The sequence below is a fragment of the Plectrocnemia conspersa genome, unplaced genomic scaffold, assembly GCF_051122295.1.
Source record: "Plectrocnemia conspersa isolate PC_06_02 unplaced genomic scaffold, ASM5112229v1 ptg000010l, whole genome shotgun sequence".
In the NCBI taxonomy this organism is placed as follows: Eukaryota; Metazoa; Arthropoda; class Insecta; order Trichoptera; family Polycentropodidae; genus Plectrocnemia; species Plectrocnemia conspersa.
The window spans coordinates 1357613-1378243 of NW_028277174.1; the positions used below are offsets into that span (position 1 = coordinate 1357613).

General features: G+C 31.2%; 2 protein-coding genes across 2 annotated transcripts; one reads left to right on the forward strand and one right to left on the reverse strand.

Moving 5' to 3' along the window:
- Positions 1-9688: 9688 nt before the first annotated feature.
- Positions 9689-11395, forward strand: Aatf (Apoptosis antagonizing transcription factor). The gene is made up of 2 exons (XM_088195057.1): positions 9689-10448; positions 10538-11395. The coding sequence occupies exons 1-2, from the start codon at positions 9748-9750 to the stop codon at positions 11340-11342; spliced, it is 1506 nt and encodes a 501-aa protein (XP_088051183.1). The 5' UTR covers positions 9689-9747; the 3' UTR covers positions 11343-11395.
- An 817-nt stretch (positions 11396-12212) lies between these two features.
- Positions 12213-19333, reverse strand: LOC148230277 (uncharacterized). Its single transcript, XM_088195475.1, has 10 exons — positions 19307-19333; positions 18912-19234; positions 16430-16642; positions 16093-16362; positions 15628-15781; positions 15422-15561; positions 14294-15355; positions 13651-13849; positions 13233-13592; positions 12213-13170 (listed from the first exon to the last, which is right to left on the reverse strand). The coding sequence occupies exons 1-10, from the start codon at positions 19331-19333 to the stop codon at positions 12943-12945; spliced, it is 2976 nt and encodes a 991-aa protein (XP_088051601.1). The 3' UTR covers positions 12213-12942.
- Between the last annotated feature and the right edge of the window lie 1298 nt (positions 19334-20631).

Sequence of the window (20631 nt, forward strand, 5' to 3'; positions counted from 1 at the left end):
TGTATTTCATTGTAACTGAAATATTTAATCGTAATATAAATAAAATGTAAACATATTTTTACTTTATCGGTATTTCGATATTGAATTTTGTAAACAATATACTTTGATATTAATAGTACATATGTTTTTAAAAACGATGATTGCGATTATAAAACAAATAACTAGATATATACATATTTTATTACACAAAACAGAATATGTCATTGTGTTTTGATAATACGCAATAGGAAACTGAAATATGTATGTCTAATGATTAAAAAATGACACGTATGTAGATGATTAAAATTGAGATTGACACTAGGTTATAAGGCCATCGGTAGAAGGTCTGACCATTGATTCGTTTATGCCGATTTTTTCTTCAATTTATCAATTGTGGTTTATTTATTATGTGTCATAAAAATAGACGATACTGACAAACAAACAAGGCAATAAACAAATTTAATTTTACAGATAAAACAATCATATTATTATTTTTTTACTAATTTATCTTAAATTTGACAATTAAAAATCACAGCGTACCAAATTATTGTTGTTTTAAATTTCTTTATTTTCATCGTTTTCTTTATAAAAATATTACTTGAAATTCCCATATGGATAAAGGTCAAATAAAATTTTATTAGACATTTGATATTTTTATCAATAACGTAATCAGGTAACTACACAATATTTGAAAAGGGCAATTTATTTTTTTCTTTGTAAATAAAGGTATACCTTATTAACGTTTAATACGTAAATGCCAATGCCAACCATTTTGTTTAAATGCGTTGGCGCAAAATGGTCGAGGAGAACCTGTCACAGACTCTTACCTTTTCACAACTTCTTACTCCTATACATCTTCCTACTTCTTCTGCCATTTGAATGCGCCAAACTTTGGTGCTCGTTTGACTAAACTCTTGGTATTCCTTGATTTTCATATATCGAAATCAGTAGAATCTGCTCTCTTTTACTAATTTTGTCACGAAAAATGACATCTACATTGATTTTAAAAAGGCTTTTGATAAAGTTTGTCATGCTTTAATTCTTCAAAAAAAATGAATAAGCTTAATGTTTCATACAAAATAAATATTTTTTTTAATCATACTTTTAAAATCATCGTCAATATATTCAATATGAGCAACACAAGTCACTTAAATACATTGCTACATCAGGAATTCCACAATGTTTTTAGTGCATGCGGGTTGACGTTTTGAATCTACCGCATGTATGGACGGCACGCCACTGATTTACATACTTCATTATTTATTTACATTCGATGTATAAATGTAACAGTAAATACTTATTTTATAGTAAGTTTATATTAATTTTCACTAGTAAAGTCCAAATACATCTTCACCAGTAGATATATATTTCTATTAGCGAAAACATAATTTACCAAAAAGGCGAAAATATAACTTACTCATCTCTCAAGAGAAAATTAGCGGAAAAACTACAAACAGACGTCGCGTCTCGCATATTGCACTATAGTTTGTCCGCACTTCAATATTACATATATGATAGCTATCCTTATCGATATTACCTTGAAATTCTGTTATGAAAGTATTGGTTAATGTATATTCAAACAGAATTTTGGTCTATGGGAGGACGCAAAAACAATTATCAATCTCTTCTATTGGGGAAAATTTGGTTTAGATATGCATCTATTATTTAATTCTCACTCATTGTTATAAAAATGTCCTCATATGAACGCTAGAAAACCAAGCGCTTCCAACGCGTCGATGACGGCACGGTTTTATTGCTTTTGACGTGACTGATTTCTGAAAAGGAATAATTGTTTTTTGCGCTCCTTTTCGTCAAATTTTAGTAACTTTGATTCTCACTTATATAAGTCGTAATATTGTTATAAAAAGTCCTATAATTCCACTGCTGATTTTATTGCTTTTGACGTAGATTCCTTGAACTTGGCCAAGTTTTGCCCCTGAAAGCTAAAATGACGTTATTGTTTAGCAACATACAACTTTCTCTAAGAACGTATTCCAGCGCCCCTAAAAAAATCCATTATAAAAATAAGCAAATATCCTTTTATGAAGGTATCTTGAGAACTTTTTCAATTAAAAATAAGTATTTGCTTATTCAGGAATTATCAATTATAGATTCCGATTCAAGAATGCTGCAAGCTAAAGTTTCATATAGGATGCGAATAACTGATGGATCGTAAAAATGTAATGCGTTCCTCATAATAAAGCCGATTTGTTGCAAACGTCATTTACGTGTAGAGAGAATCTCTACTTGTTTGCAAGTTAAGTGATTTTGATATCTGTAGTGAAAGTTTTTCTAGCTAGAATGTTTATACAGAGATCGTAGGAATAATCTAATGGCAAATATAATATGGCCCTCATCCCATATTGAATTGTGTAAACCTGCTCTTGAGATTCGCGATCGCGTCCCATATTCCTCATGGTCGCGGATTAAAAATGTTTCTATTACACGATCCATCCAGCTTCTCAATGAGCTTGCCAAACACAAAGAGGTTTTCGGAGATGTTTTTTCAGAACAATTTATGTAATATTTTGCATTCTTTTAGATATGAACAACATTTTTTTTATATATTGAATATGTATATGAGTGCATGTCTGAGTTGATGCATTTGTAGTATATGGATGTATATAAAATGTTAAAAAAAAAACTGTTTTGAATAAAGGTCATCATGGCACATAAAGTCATGACGGTCAGATTGGAAATAAATAAATAGATAAAATGTTTTGCAGATTGGCATAAGTGTATTATATATTATAATGAGTACTTTATGTAGAACAAATAATTGTAAATTGTGGTTATTCGTAGTGATGTCATTAATAATATTTTTAATATAATATTTTAATAACGTTCGATAGAATCGCTCAACAAAGATGAATTTATTTACAGAGCATATATCCGATAAAAATAAATTCGCTCAGTTACATGTGCGAGAGAATCCGTCCGAAAGTGTTGACTGACGCATCCTTATGGGTTTCCACCGAAGCGAATCGACGTTAACAAACATTATATCGCTATGCGAGATTTTCCCACTTTCTTACTTATGATTGAACGCACCCCTAGACTCGTGACGTCCCCTGGGGGTGTGGGATCGCTGCCTGTTGCGGAATAGCCATGTTGTGCGTATTAATGGTGATTATAGCGATCATAACTTAAAGCAAACACCGCCCCGAATATCAAGACAATTTGCACCACTTATCCAATTTCTGGCCTTGACTATTTTTCAATGAAAAAACGTAAGGTTTTTGGTATAAATGTTGCTTCAATTTTCATGAATTACAACTTAATTCAAGTTTAATACGCGTCATATTTTATTATTACTAATGAAAAAAAATATAGCAAAATTTTAAAGACCTTTAAAAAATAGATTGCTTCGTATTTGATAGTCAAAGTATTTCCAGCCATTTAATCGAAATATTTTAGCTAATCTTAGAGATGATTAGTATCGAAAATAGAATCGCTAATGTATAAAACGCACGTGTAAATATTGTAGAAACATTAGCGCTTTAGTAAATCAAGACGTGTCTTTGACGTTTGCTCTCAAAACGCTTTGATAAACGGACACGCTTTGAGTTGACGCTAATGTTATAATATATCTGAGGGTATTTATACCAATTTTCATATCGAATACAGAAACGTTTCCATAACTTCTAATTATAATTATGAATGTCAAGGGAATCTGTGAAACGATATACAAAGTAATCTTTTGAATAAAATATATGATTTTATATTATAATTAGAAAAATCTGATTTGTCTTGTAATTTACAACTTGAATGAAAATTAATATTTTTATATTATTTATAATTAAAAAATACCAATAATTATTGTTTTTCAGTGCACACGTCAAATAAAATGCTGCTCAATCTAATATTTTTATTGAACATAGATATATTTATTTAATGCTCATTTTTTATTAAAACAATTTCCCGTATTGAAAAAATTACCATTATTTTATTTATAATTATGTTTTTATTAAAAAATATATTTTTAATTTACTGAAAATAATTTTGCAAAATTTATATTTTTTTTTATTTTAAATTTTTCCGTAAAATAATTAATAAAACAATATTTAAAATGCTTTTTTTTTTTTATTACATTTATTTAAAAATATATATATGATTATTTTTAATATTTGCTATCTCCTCCAAAATTTCTATGTTCATAAAATATTTATATATGGATTTTTTTATTGTGATTGATCGTATATTGTATAAGTATGAATGGGGTTAGTATATTTTTTTTTTGGCAGTTTGTTTATACGTCAATGATTTGTTAAGTGTGTTGTGCTGTTTTTGATATTGATTCCAAAACTATTCTAGCCAGCTGTGAATGAATGGAATCGAAAGGAATGACATCGATATCATCTTCCAGTGTAAAAACACCAAGAGATGTTATTAGTAATATAGATACATATAAACACGATTAAAACTATTCAATTGTTAAACATTCAAATAATTATTTTCCATACAAAATTAAATCAATAACATTAGTACCTGTATTCGAAACATATTTAAATAATCATTAAAGATTTAAAACCAATGAAAACAAAATTAAATTAAAAATTATATCTTTAATATTATGTAGGGCATTAATTATATTGTGGTATTAAAAATAGTTAACAAGATCGTTTTATAAATCCATTAATAGACGGTTTACTGAATCGCTTTTTATTCGTAGTAAAATTGCAAAAAGGGCAATGTCATCATAACGACGCGCAGTACCCTTCCAATGTGCATACGCCTACACCCATAGATGAAACCCAATTAATTTTTGACATCCCATAACCCGATCGATTGACCCGTGAATTTTTCTATTAACTTTGACAGATTTTGCGTCGAAAACTCGGCCTACATTTTTTCTAATCATCGACTATTTCGCACCACATTCCACGTACTAGACGCGGAAACGTGATCTCATACGTCTTTATTGATATTATGTCGTATTGATTATCAATTTGCTGCTCAGCGAGAGGCCATTTTGCAAGAAAAAGTGAGAAGGGGCGCTAGAATTACTCTACTTGTAAGGAATACTTCATAAAAAAATTCTTAAGACACACACGTGTATAAAATATATCAGTTGTAGGCGTAGTGCTTTGTTAGACAACAGGTGTTTTAGAGTAGTATTGCCTCACGACGCTCGCCCACATTGACGTCATTTGAGGAGGGGGCAATTCCCCCTCCCCCTAGAAAGAGACCAGAAAAATATATTAATTAGGCACACTATGAATCTGAATGAAATCGAAATATTAAAATAAAAAATGACCACTGACTGGTGAACTTTTGCCCCCCCCCTTCCTCCGCCTCGGGAAAAAGCTGAAATAACGTTTCTGGTTCTAAACCAGCAAGCATCGAGTTATTCCTCTAAGAAAATTTATTAAAACAGTCTTGAATCTATCCCGAAAATGTTTTAAAACATGTCATTTCAGTGAAATCGTATCGGAATATATTTATACTACACTATATTTGAGTTAACACAGTCAGGTCAAGAGCTATTTCATCATTATTTATAATTGAGAAAGAGATGGCAAGTTTGGGTTTACGCCTCTACTATTAGCACACACAATACGTATATTCGTTTGATATACTTATCGTTACTCCTATTAATATGTTGTACAAATTTATAGAAATTAAAATCAGTACTATATCAATCAATCTCAGTAATGATTTGAACGTATATCCGTATCGTGTGCTTAAGAGCTTATAGTAGGGGCGTAAACCTAAACTTGCCATATCTTTCTCAATTATGAATAATGATGAAATGGATAGCTCTCGAACTGACTGTGTTATCGCAAATAAAGTATAGTAGATATATAATTTACCAGTGAAAATATAATTTATCTGCCAGGTGCTAGTAAAATTATATGATTTCAACTTATTCACATGTTGTAATATATATATTTACATACTTATCATTATTTATTTACATGCGATGTATAAATGATTCAGTGAATGTGTATTTTACAATAAAATTATATTTTCACTGAAGTCCAAATACATTTTTACCAGCAGTTACATATTTTTACCAGCGAAAATGTAATTTAACTGATAGAGGCTAATGAAATTATATGCTGCTCTAAAATGTCTATGTAATTAAATTAAACAGTTGCGAAACGTTCATTTGCTGTTCAAATCTAATGAATGTACTAAAACGAATTACAGTTGTAGAAGTTTAATAAGCGAAATCATCATTCAGGGGCAAATAAGCGAAAGATGTACAGACATACGTCGCGTCTCGCATATTGCACTATAGTTTGTCAGCACTTTAATATTACATATGTTTTAAAAATATGATAGCTATCCTTACCGATATTACTACGGATTTATAATTTTCAAATGTTGGTTAAAGTATATTCAACCCGAATTTTGTCAATAGGAGGGCGCAAAAATAATTATCACTTCTCAGAAGTCAAAAATTCACGTCAAAATCAATAAAATTGTGCCGTCGCTGTCGCAGTGGGAACGCTCGGTAACGAGCGTTCCCACTGCGACGGCGACGGCACAATTTTATTGATTTTGACGTGAATTTTTGACTTCTGAGAAGGGATAATTATTTTTTGCGCTCTCCTATTGGGCAAAATTCGATTTAGATATGCTTTATTCGATTCTCACTTATTGTTAGTCGTAATATTGTTATAAAAATTCTTAACGTGAACGCTAGATAACCAAGCGGTTTCACCACGACGGCGATGGCACGATTTAATTGCTTTTGACGTGGGTTTAATCATAGACTTCCTTGAATTTATCCAGAAAAATGCATGTTATTTATTAAAATATTATGTATCCAAATGAATTGTAAATATTAAAAAAACGACCACTGACTGTCCAACTTCCGCCTCCCCTCTCCCCTGTAAAAAGCTGAAATGATATCCATGCTCGCCCGGCTTTAAAGCTTCTTGCTTAAAATAAAAATGAGTCATTTTATTAAATAATTTTTATTTTTATTATTGTAAATAACACCCTTTAGTAACCTAAATAAATGCTGAACTTTTGAAATAAATGATTACCTTTTAATGAGAACACAACAAATCACATCCCAAAAGTATCTCAGAAATCACTTTGTATCATGGTCTAAAAATTAAATAAATCTTGAAAGAAAAATTTAATTATTATTTACTAAAGTATATATGCATACTTAATTACATCTTAAAGTATGTATTGTAGAATTCATTGATTCATCCATCTTATCCAGTGGACATTACGGAGTAATGGAATGGAACCAAATTAAATTAAATTATACATCAATCTTTGCATTTAAGCCCTCAAGGATAAAAGCTTTCGTGTATTGCATTTCAAATATGTTCAATTCTCCCTTTTACGACCCACACGTTGAGAATACCAAAGATTTAACCAAGCGGAATTCGGTTATTGATCGTTTTTACATATATTTACAAGTAAGGAATGTTGCGGAATTTTCCCTTTAATACTTTATTTATTTGAGTTGCGCAGATTCAAGATAAATAAAGTTTATCATAAGAACAAAATGTTCTGGCATATTAACAATACTTCAAACAAATAAGTATACTTTCTCTTTACAAGAAAACAAATTTAAAACTATTTATAAATTAATAATTAACATTATAATGTAATTTTCACACATTGAGGAACTTGCTAATTGGAAAGATTTCTGTCTTTGTTTCATAACGATAATTTTTTTTAAACACCACTCCTCGCAATTACTGTCCAATTATTTTGTAATAACACAACAAACTGGCACCAAGCAATGAATACAGAAATAGTCGCGTATGAATCAAAGGTAACATTTCATAGTTGAATAATTATTTTCATCTATTTTTAGGAAATTGCTAAAAGCATGCCATCGAACTCGCTCGAGCAAAATGAAATACATTTCAAGTAAATAACCTTGTATAGAACTTACAAAGGTTGTTTTGACGCTATTGAAACGATTTCCCCCTTTTGATTCGCGAATTTTATATGGAAGCCTCTTTAATACATTTATTACACCTTCGAAGTTATTTAACATTATTTTCCTTTATTTACATAAAAGTAAAAGTATTTTTTGTGAATGAAATGCTTTGATCCCGTAAAATACGACGTAATTAAAAATTAATGCGTCTCAAAAAAACCATTTTTTTTTATAAATTAAAAAATAATAATGTCATTTTATAAACGCAAATTAGATTGGAATAAAATAATATTGTCTATTTATTTTAATAAAAATTATTTAATTTTTTCTTCACAATTTTTTTACACGTGGTAACACTGAAATTCGCAAATGTACAAAATGCGTAAGCAAAAGCCAGTGTTGTCATATACAAATATTAAATAAATAGCCGAATTGTTTAGCCGCGTTCAAAAACTCACCGTAATTAAAAACCTTATTACGTGATAAATTTAAATATTTAAAAATGCAATTTATTTATAAAATTCAGTACTTGTTAAGAGTATTGGTGCCACGCTCAGAAACCAATGGTATGAACATTTTATCTGCGTTTGATCTTAACGGCTACGAAAGCGACCAACAACATTTTGCTACATAAATACGTCTTAAAATTTAAACTAGTCAGATGTAAGAGAGCGGCAGCGAGCGATCGTGGTTAGAACATTTAAATAATTTGTTATCCTTTTAAATAATCCTCATTTTAAACGGATTCGTTGCAGAGAGTTATTCATGTCATGTTCACTGTTCCGGCCAACGCTCGCTCACTGCCGCTCGCTCGCACCTAATCTGTTTAAATTTTTGAACGTAATTATGTAGCAATACGATAAAATAACGAAGGTAATTATGTAGCAATCTGATTTTATCAATAAACTTTACATGCGATAAAAATTATATTCCCTATTTTTTTTTCATTTTCTCGAAATCTTCTTTGCAACTAAGAAAACAATGTAAAAATAACATTAAACAACGTTGATTTAAACAACTTTAATATGTTCTTGAATCTATTTAAATGCCCGAAATAAATGCCAATATTCTGTCGCTTGCCTTCCAATTTAAAATTACATTCGTTTAAATGATTGGTGATATCAGTAATAAATGCATGATCTGATTTTTTAAAATATGATCATGCATTTGATTTCCAAGCTTTTAAGACTTGATATTGTCATTATGAAATATGGATATTTCTTTTAGAATGGCAAAAAAGCGCCCCAGGCATTTTCCAGCACTCATCCAGCAAATATTAACTGAATGAAGCATCTTATGTATATAATAATAATCCAAGACAATTCACTTTCACAAACCAGAAAATGTAAATACAGTCTTACATCACACATCCTCTCCTTTATATTTTTTAATGATTTTTCATATCCAGAAATTCAAAACGCTTTATGGCTTGTCTTCGACTCTTAGTCGTTTTATGACATTATATGTTAAAACTTTTAGTCGTTAAAGGGTTGATATTTTTTCCCACCTAGCTTAAATTTATTCTCACATCATCTATTATAATCCCTTTTTGCAAATTTCTGTTTCAAAATATCAAAATCATTATTCTTTTTTTTATTCTTTTTTTATTTAATTTATTCACACTGTCACCTAATTTATGGAAGCCGCCTTTTAAGTTTTAAAATTATTTCTAAGTAATTGATACTATTGAATTATTTGAATTTTATTTAATTCAAAAAATATTAATTTATTAAATTTAAATAAATTTAAATTATGGTTTATTAATATAATACAATTTCGTTATAAGGATATAACATTTATTTATATTGATAGAATATTTCATGGCCGAATGTTTTTGTTTTATGACCAAATACGTCAATTGACAGCTACTCCACGTGCTGTTTTGACTTGTGGTTCTGACACTCGCAAAAATGATTCGAAAGGCGAAACCGAAGCAAAAGCCGATTTTATCAGAAAAGATCGCAAAATCATTGACCGTCGCTCCCAGTGCCGACATCGAAGATGATTTGGTGTTCCACAGTAAGCCTACAACAGTGACCAAAGACGACTTCGAACTCGACGATGACGAAGAAGAGACCGTTATCAGTAGTTTCAGAAAGCAAAACGTAAAACTGCTCTCTGATATCGATAACAAGTACGCCGGCGAAGTTAGTAAGAGGAAATCTTCCGAATCCGATCAAAGTATTGATGACAAAAGTGACCAAAACGAAAGCGAAATTCAACAAGATTCAGAAGATTTATCTTTTCATAGCGAGGATGATGATGATACAGAAGGTCAAAGTGACGATGACGGAGATGAATTGGGCGATTACGATGAAAGCGAAACTGAAGGATTCGATTTGAGTCAGTTAGATACGAGTGAACATGACGGTTTCAAACATTTAACGGAAACCAACAAATCCGAAGAAATAGGCAAAGGAAACTGCGTTAGAAATCAATTGAAATTATGGGAAAATCTCTTAGAGACTCGTATCAATATGCAGAAATGTTTGATCGCTGCCAATAAAATGCCAATGCCGGATACTTTCAAAGATCTTAAGAAAGAAAATGATACAAAATTTATTTCAGCTATTAATAAAACGAAGAATACTGTAACAAATTTGCTTAATCGGTAAGGTGTATTTTTTTTTATCTAAATTAATACATTTATTATCTAAATAAATAATCAAAACGATTTTTAAAATTTTTTGATGCTTTCAGATTACTCGATCTTCAGTCACATTTGTTAGTGCAATATCCCGAGACTAAGAATTTATCTCAAAATAAGCAAAACACTACAACGGAAGAAGATGACGACGATGAAGAAATTCCGAGCGATTCAGATATTGAATCTAACGAACCAGTTAAAACTGTTGAAAAGATCAGGAGTAAGAAGCGTAAATTAGAAGATTTATCTAAAGAGATGCAGGATCGTTTCTTGAGTTATTGTAAATATAGAAACGGAGTCATTCAAAAGTGGCATGATAAGACAAGATTAGCCGTCGGCTTTAAAAAGAATCAATCGGAAACTTCGACTATATCGCAGATAGAATTTATTCTGGGCGATAAAAACCGACTAATCAAAAGAACGCAAATGAAACGATCCAAGTATGATATTGTCGGAGTTAAGAAAGACGACGATTCTATTGATGAAGGTGAGGATATCGGAAAAGAAAGAAACATTCAGAGCTTAGCGGATAAAGGCGAAGAATATTGCTCGGAGATATTTGACGATGACGATTTTTATCATCAGCTGTTGAGAGAACTGATTGAACACAAGTCTGCTGATGTTTCCGATCCTATTCAACTGAGTAGGCAATGGATCGCTCTTCAACAATTAAGGAGTAAGATGAAGCGTAAGATTGACACAAGAGCCACTAAAGGTAGGCGCATCCGATACGCCGTTCATACGAAATTGGTCAACTTTATGGCACCTGAGAAGTCTTCGAATTGCTCAGATGATATGAAGAACGAACTGTTTGCATCGTTGTTCGGAAAACAATATGAAAATGGAACTAGTACATAGAACTTAGATAAATCTTTGTAAATCTTATGTTGAAATAAATATACTTTCAAATAGTCTTCGTTTTAATCGTAATAGTATCCATTTTAATCTTACCTGTATTGTTGACCTTCTATCTTCCCACTGCGTCGCCATCGCAGTGGGAACGCTCGTTACTGAGCGAGTTTCCACTGCGATGGCGTTAAAATTTCTGGAATAGTTTTTTATGTTTTAAATTTATTATGATAAAATAGAGTACAATTTAAATGTGCAATATATAAAGTACTGTAAGCATTTTATAAAATATATGTGAATTTTTCAGCATTACCCTCTAGATTTGCGCCTGCGGTATGCAATATGTCTTAGCGAACGACTTAGCGATTACTTTAACTCTTTTAGTCATTGAAAAAGTCATCTTTTAATAATAATATTATTATTGTGTTCCAAAAAAACTAGACCAATTTCGTTATGTAATTTTCCTGTAAATATTATTATAAGCAATTATTCGACCGTAGTACAAAACATACTACATATGACTAATGTTGCTTAACTTTGGTCGTTAGGTACACTAATGAAACAGTAATGCGCAGTTTATATATTTTAATACCCACTATAAATAAAATGTTGCTCAATTTATGTATTTATTTAATGTTTATTTATTGTTATTGTAATGCATAAACAATAATTTTTATGGAGCAAAGTATCTATTTAAATGGTAAATCTCTTAACATAATTCACTGTTAAATAGCGTCCTCTGAATTTAAACATAAGAGATGCAATTCTCAACTGGAATTCGGAACATGTACCGAATACAAATAAACTGATTCATTTTTCCGGTCCCAAGCCCTGGGAAAATTAAACGACAATATCATTCTAAATAATATATTTATATAACATATATAGATAAAATATACTACGAATATTAATTTTACATCACTATCACAATGTTGAAAATTAAACTTACATTTTAAGTGATCAGTCAAAATATTTATAGACTTGACTTATTTTCCCTCTCATCGTCCATTATACTAACATCCAATGTGAATTATGAGCAAGATTTCTGTATGTCTCGAAATGAACTTTGTAAATCGAAAATCATATCCGTTTCTCTTTTATTTTATATTCTGAGGTAGATTAAAAACATCCAAGTATGCGTGTTAAAAATATGAACACATCATATTTCATTATAAATTAATGTGTACATATATATCCATGTCTATCTAATCATAAGTATTGGTTACATATCTATTGTGCGCGACTTGAGCAACAACACTAAAAAAATAAGATTTGGCATCTTCTCATACAATTTGTGTAATATATTACGAATAAATTTAGTGCAAGTTCATGTTGACTAAGGCAGTTTTGTTCAAATATTTAAAAAATTGTAAAAACTTTAATCTATCCACTAATAAAATCTTTCAAATATATATAAATAACAAAATATATAAAAACGTGTCGTCGTAATATTATAAAACTTCTATAAACCCAATATATATTTTATCGTACGATAAGTAACAATTTCTATATTATATATTTTCGCTATACCGATAAAAATGTTTAAAACCGTACGGTTGTCTTATAATTTAGTCAACAGAATTCATAATTAATAACGTTTACGATATTCCTATGCTTTTTTCTGTCCTTCGGCACACATTTCTAAATGTAACTCTTTCATTTTCTCGTCGATATGCGCTTGTATCTTAGAATAGTCGTACATGATTGTAGTAATCAGATGGAGTAGAACAGCAGGCCATTGTCGACGAAACATCCTGAGTTTCAAAGCAGCACCGGCGGCCAAACCCAACACTTTGGACAAATGAGCTCTACCTCTATGACGTAACACCACTTCTTCCTACATTGAAAAATATTCACAATGATTGGCCCAATTATTTAATAACTAATCTTCATACGTACTTGCGACATAGGACTGCGTCTCCATTGCAAAGCTTCTTTTGCAACTACGTCTCTCAAAGTAGCGTCGGCATTCCACAACCAACATCTCGCCGTTCCATATTTGATCAGTTCGTTTTCGTTCTCATTACAATACAAATCTTTATCGCCGAGTTTAACATATACGTTATCTTTTTTGTATCCATCTTTGAAGATAATACTCTTATAACTATCCTTCTCGAATTGTTGCTTAAAGTTATTATCCTTCTCTCCTTGTAAGCGCAATAGAAGTGGTTGAAGTAAACTATCGGGTAACGACCAAAGAACAACCTCACTAAGACCTGAATATTCATCGTTTGCCAAGAGTATCGCTTCATCTGTAACCTTTATAATTTGGATGTAATTTTTAGTGATGTATTTGTAATATTAATAAATAACTTACTTGTTCTTGATCGAGAGCACACAAACCCCAATGAGCCAATCTATACAAAGCGTACGAATGCCAGCCTTGTCCTGCTAAAGGATTTCCATCTTTATTTATAGAAAGTGACGATATGCCTCTCAATGCTGCCAGAGCGCCCAATTGTCCGATACAAGATATTCCACATGCTCGGAATGTCATGTTAACAGCATTAGGAAATCTAAAACAATATAGCTTTAATTTTTACCAAATGTAAAGTGAAAACAACTCCGAGAATTACTGATCATTTTATTGTATCATAATAAACATAGAGATTGCTGGAAATATATATAAAGATTATTAAATGAATACATACTACATTGAGAGTATAGAAGAGATTGTGAATTCAATACCTTAGTTTAATAAATTAGTACAATGAAACATTTCATGTAAAATTTGGAGTATTTAAATCAGTATCTTTAGAAGAAATTCACAATATAATTTGTAAATTAAAAAAAAAGAACCAGTAGTGATGAATTAGATGTAAATAAAATTAAAGAAACATGAGAAACACTAGGAACTAAATTACATTATATAGTAAATAAAGAACTCTCCAAAAGAGAATTTATACAATTATATATGTCAATATTTTTTATTTATCTAAGAATAAAAATATTTATCTCACCTATTTTTGATTGTTGATAAGACCCCACAAATATTTCCAAAACTAACGTAATGAAAATGGATTGTTGTCACATCGTTAGCTGACGGCCAAGATTTTTCTAAGCGGCGTAGAGCTCCAGCTCCCCATACGCTGGCCTGTCCGCCGCGTACCTCGACCAACCAATCGCTGCCTTGCTCCCGATCTTTAACCACTGACTCTGGCGGCGCACAAACGTTGACATTGCTATCCCCGTTCGTATTCTTTCCGTTCTTAGACTTAGCCGTCACCGCTCTGTTCTGCGTGTGCTTCGAAAGATTCTTTCTAATGGTCGTCGCACTTTTAATATGCCTTCCCTTAGAACTTCCAGACCTAGAGGCCGTTTCCTTCCTCGTTTTATTAGCAGCGTCGCTGCCAGAAGTTGACGAATTGGTTATGGTAGAGTTTAAATTTGTACCGTTAGACACAACGCTCATATTCTCACTATTATCCGATATGGATCTATTTTTAGTCCACGATTTAATCGAATTGGGATTCGCATCGGATATCGAAACTGATTTACTAGTAGCAAAAGTGGCTCGTTTTTTATTAGCAGTTAAAATCTGACGCTTATTCGTAACCTTCTTTGAAACATCTGATTCGCTATCGCTCGTCGTAGTCAATAACGAACTCATCGAAGAGTTTAAAACTGGATCTACGCTAGAAATGCTTTCCCATCGCTTCATATACTTTGGATTTGACGTTTCAGCAGCTATCGAATCGTTTGTTAAAGAAATCTTCTGATGTTCTAATGAATCGATGATCGGTACTAATATTGGTGGTAATTTTAACTCGCTGCTCGTGGACGTCGAATGAGAAACGTCCGTATCTTGAGATGTACTTCTATATCCTATATTTTGCTTATCTTGATGATTTTTCAAGTTTGCATTATTCAATTTGCCGGTTTTATTTATTTGAGCTAGCGTATTATTCTTGATCAAATCTGGTACGTCATGTTTAGCTGTATTGTTTGTTTCATATACATATTCAGATGTTAAGCCAATATTGGCATAGTTCAGCGTTGACGATAAACATTTATTTTGTGATCTGTAATACATTCGAAACATGAATCCAAGAGCAAATTAAAATCATAATAGTAATATACTCGTATACCTTAATAGCTCCCAATTTGCACGAGCATTTGATATTATCTGCTCTCTGCGAGAATTTGGATCTGCTTCTTCTCCGAGCTCATTAAAAATGGCAATACTTGATTCCTTATTATGTCTCCATGCCATAGCAGCTCGTCGAACCTTCATAAAAAATATTAAATAATATTTAAGGAATTATAAATAGACATTTATATTATAGAGACTCACTTGCTCTGTAACTTGCATTTGACTCAAAAAGCACAAATTTGGTAGATAAGATACTAGAAACGATACACAGTCTCCTCCCAGAGCTATGGGATTGTTATCCAATGTGACTTCTCTGAGAGATAGTGCTAAAGCAATACTAGATATATCATCAATGCTGAAAAAATATTCATCATTCATTGATTATTTATATAGATTTTCTGCCACAAAGATAAGATTTATATGTAAAATTATACGCTGATTTTGAATGATTGAAAATTATCCACAAAAATTATTGATATTTGATTTCAGAGATTTATTGTCCTTTTATCATCCTTTTAATATCCAGTGTTATCCGCTTAGAGAATTTCCTTCTCTATAACACATTGATTTTACGGGCTACCTTCAGCGTGTAAGTTTACAAATATATAATTTTTTATGGCAAATATAAGTTATACAATGCCATTAATGATTAATTAATATTGCCACCTTTGTAAATCGTTATTGCTCAAAAACAATTTCTGTATCTTCGGAGCGCCTTCGCATCCCACAAGTTTCCTGAGACGATTGCGTTTCAAGTTCATCTCTCTAAGCTCTGGCAAACCAGAAAGATCTACGGTTCTTAGTTGATTTCCGGCCAAATTCAGAACTTTCAGTTCATTCTGGCCTTTAAGGCCAGTGGCGTGCGTTATTCTATTTCCGTGCAAGTCGAGAACCTCAAGTTTTGTCACGCACGTCAAGCCTTCAATACGTCTTATTCTGAAATAATTTGTTATTTAATTATTAACACTGCATAATATGGACGTATTATAATAAATTTGCATACCTATTCTTTCCCATTAACAACACTCGCAAGCTAGAGAGTGTCTCTAGTGATGAAATCTTATCAATTTGATTATCGTAAACGTCCAAAAAGACCAAATTGGAAAAATCGGCAGTCGAATTCAGTCCTGAGAGACTATTGAGAAGATTATGCTGCAAAGATAACAGTCTCAAGCCAGGCTCTCCCAATACAATCGGAATACATGATAAACCTCGTCTATGAAAAAAGTAAAACATATTATAAATATTTTGTAATCAATCCTAAAGCATTTTACTCAAACCCCCCCCCCCTTACAAATTTGATAGATAAGACACTAAAAACAATACATGGTCTTTTCAGAAATGTGGTTGTTATCCAATATAACTTTTGATATTTACATATTCATTAATTGCACGAACCTACAAAAAACTACTTTTTGAAAATTGATTTAGTTTTGTTAACTGTTATTTATGCAATTTTTAGTGCTGATTCTAAATATCACATTCCTAACGTAAGGTTATTTCACAAGAAGATAATAAATTAAAAAAATGACGCAAAATGCAATTTTAATATATACCATAAATACACAAATATGAAAACTAAAACCATTAGGAAAATTTCCAATAGATACAAAAAATAAAAGTCCTTATAGCAACGTTTTCTCTTTCCCTCAAAACTTCTATTTCCGCTTTTCCTTATGTAAACTTGCTGAGGATCATCCCTTTCCAACATCCAGAAATAGTTCGCGATCATGTTCATATTCTATCTACTTTGGTATCGCATTTCCATTATCTTTAAGTCCTGGTGAAATCTTTTATCTTGCTCTTCGCTTACTGCACCCATACATTCAGGGAAAGTAGTCCAGATGTGAGCAGAGGAAATGTACTTTTAAACTCATGTTACAGAATTGAATTTTTGTGCCAGTACAATTATATGATTTCAACTTTTCCATACAAAGTAATATATACATTTACATTATCATTATTTATTTATATACAATGTATAAACGTTACAGTGAATGTATTTTTTTTAGTAAACTTTAATTTAACAAAGTCCAAATACATTTAATTTTACTGACAGGTGCTAGTGAAATTATATGCTATTCTAAAATGTCCATGAAACTCAATTTGACAGTTGCAAAACGTCCATTTACTGTTCAAACCCAAACCTAACCTAATGAAAGCCAAAATTACAAACTAAGCCAACTCATCTCTCAAGGGAATATAAGTGAAGAGGAAGTACAGACAGACGTCTCATCTTGCATATTGCTCAATAGTTTGTCTGCACTTCGATATTACATTATGCATTAAAAATATGATAGCTATCCTTACCAATATTAATAGGGACTTCTGATAAGAGAGTATTGGTTAAAGTGTATTCAAACCGAATTTTGGCCAATAGGAGTGTGCAAGAACAATTATCACTTCTCAGAAGTAACATTCGGTAACGAACGTTCCCACTGCAACGGCAACGGCACGATTTTATTGCTTTTGACGTAGATTTTTGACTTCTGAGAAGGGATAATTGTTTTTTGCGTTCTCATATTAGTTAAATTTCTGCTTAGACATGCTTCGTTCAATTCTCACTTATTGTAAAAAAATATATTATTTTTTGTGCTCTCCTATTAGGCAAAATTCGGTTTAAATATGATTCTTTTAATCGATGCTAGATAACCGAGAGTTTCCAATGCAATGGCCACGGCACGACATGGATTCTAAGCAGCATGTCATTTAATGAAATATAATGCTTTTTAATGAAATCGAAATATTAAAAAAACGATCACTCCCCTCCCCCCCCTTCCGCTGGAAATAGCTGAAATGAAGTTCCTGATTGATAACACATAAAAATTAACTAAAAACAATTGCTACCGGGCGACGTTGTTTAATTTAAATTGATGTGTAAGATATCCAATCAATATAAAGAAAAACTAATAACATTAACATTTCACGGAGGCAGAAAATATTAAAACCAAAATGTCACCAAAGACGAATATAAAAGGACTGTCTCTAGAACCCAAAATCAAATGCACCCAGAACGCTGAGCAAAACAGCTGACGCTCCGAGATACTGTTTCACATTTAACTACAATATAGTTAGATTTGTATTGTTATTCAGCACTTAACATTTATTTGTGTAATTGTAAAAACATTTTTCAAAAATATAGTTACTATTGAAACTTGTTGTGTTTCTACTTTAACAAATAACCCAAGTAAAATTGTAACGTATAGCCCAAAACTAAGTTTTTGATTTACTCAACACAGCACATTATAATTAAACATCATTTTTTTTTTTTTTAACTATTATACCAAAAGAATATGCTCAAAATCAATTAATTTATCATAAAAATGCAAAGCTTCATATGAAAAAAATGATACATATAAAATTAAGTCCTTATCTTATATTTGCAACAAAACTTTTTCTATAGTGAAATTTTTGCATTGCTACGGGCTCAATATTTGTGATATACAGTCAAAAAACCGATCGACCTATGGAAAATATATACTCACCTATCTAAACTAATCCTGTCAACAAACTTTTCCTTTTCCTTTTGCGTACGAGATATCTGCATATGGCCATCGGCCAATCCTTGTATAGGCGCCGCCGGCGAATTGCTCTCATTCTTGGCATTCTTCAGATGACAACTGCCCAAGGTACTGTGCGCCCTGGGCCCCAAGGTCCTCTTCGGTAAAATTTGACTACTTTGATTACAATTGCCCGCCAGAGCTGGTCCTATGTGCAAGAACTCTCCACATTCGGACGGAGAACCGTTCGACTCTCCGTCAACACTTCTAGCCGATTTACCACGCAAGCAAAATGCTGACCTTTTAACCTATATTTGATGTGTAAATCAGTTCCATTGAATAAGCTATCCTAGACGATTGATTCAGTGTGTATAACTTACATGACCTCGTGCACCGGATGTCGGCATGGAAAATTATACGGAATTTCTAACACACAGAGCAAGCTCTACGACGATCTCTATAATCCTAATCCATCATTTGATCTAATTTTTGAATGACAATTTAGATGTAAAGTACCAAACATGACGTTGAATAATAATGAACTATCAACAATTTCCGTTGCCATGGAAACCGGGTGGTGGGTCAGGCCGTTCTAAATCATATGAGGGCGTACTATAAACACTTAATATAATTAATCGGTATAACCAAATATATAAATTTAGAACTATATTGATTTGTTCATATTTCTTGTCTATTCTAAATATTGAAATTTTTGTATTTTATATTTATGTTAATAATATATGATGCTAAAATTATTAGTACTACGATTGATTTGTATAGAAAACCTTTAAACATGCAGCTTCATATTTAACCATTAAATATTCAAGAGTAATATCATACAAGTTATTATTGTATCACCGTGTTCATCATGTTCTTAAACCGGTACGTTGGCTCTGACGCAATTGATTCAGAATCAGCGTATTTACAAGTATCTTAGCATTAATCTATAACATACTAGTCTACAATTAATTGACACTCGAGCACTTAGTTTCCTAAATATATTAATTTATTTTGTAGGTTAGATACATAGTTTTAACATTAGGTTAGCTCACCATTGATAATTCAACTGATATTTTACTATTAAATAAACTGTAAACATTTGTTTTTGAGGGTTAGGTTAACTTTGTGGGTGTTATTCACACACGCATTTTTCATTTCAGGAAATTTTGTAACAAAGCTTAAGATATTCCTTCACAGGAATATCTTATCATTCACTCAATCAGTGAATGTTTTGTGTTAAGTCATATTTCCTGAAGAGGAACCCTAAATAAAATCTAGTTTTGTATTTTAGTTTATTCTTTGGTTTTCAATAAATTTTATATTTTTTGTAGTATAATTTTTATATTAAAAATAAATTAAAAAAATATTTGTACATAATTTATTTTATTTGAATTTGAATTTTTTTTGTGAAATTTCAATAACCGGGTTCGACCGGGTTTTATGAAATAATGAAGCTCGTTTTTGTTTAAGCTTTAAGTACTATAAAAGTCAATATGAATATACATATATTTATATGTGGGTATTATTCAAATTTTATCAGGGTTTCTCAAGAATTATGTATGTAATATATTACTTTTATTAACTATATTGTCCAATAGCTTAGTTTAAAATTATTAACAGAGATTTTTATGGTTACGTTTGGTCATTGTTCATATTATAAATATATATGCTACAGGCAGTATGAATTTCGAAAATGCATACATTA

Excerpts from the sequence above, each read along its gene's own strand:
- Aatf (XM_088195057.1), top strand. The coding sequence starts at position 9,748 with ATGATTCGAAAGGCGAAACCGAAGCAAAAGCCGATTTTATCAGAAAAG. Across the intron at positions 10,449-10,537 it reads GTAACAAATTTGCTTAATCG|ATTACTCGATCTTCAGTCAC; the intron begins GTAAGGTGTATT and ends TGATGCTTTCAG.
- LOC148230277 (XM_088195475.1), bottom strand. The coding sequence starts at position 19,333 with ATGCCGACATCCGGTGCACGAGGTCAT. Across the intron at positions 13,850-14,293 it reads TTATCAACAATCAAAAATAG|ATTTCCTAATGCTGTTAACA; the intron begins GTGAGATAAATA and ends ATATTGTTTTAG. Across the intron at positions 13,171-13,232 it reads GACGCAGTCCTATGTCGCAA|GAAGAAGTGGTGTTACGTCA; the intron begins GTACGTATGAAG and ends TTTTCAATGTAG.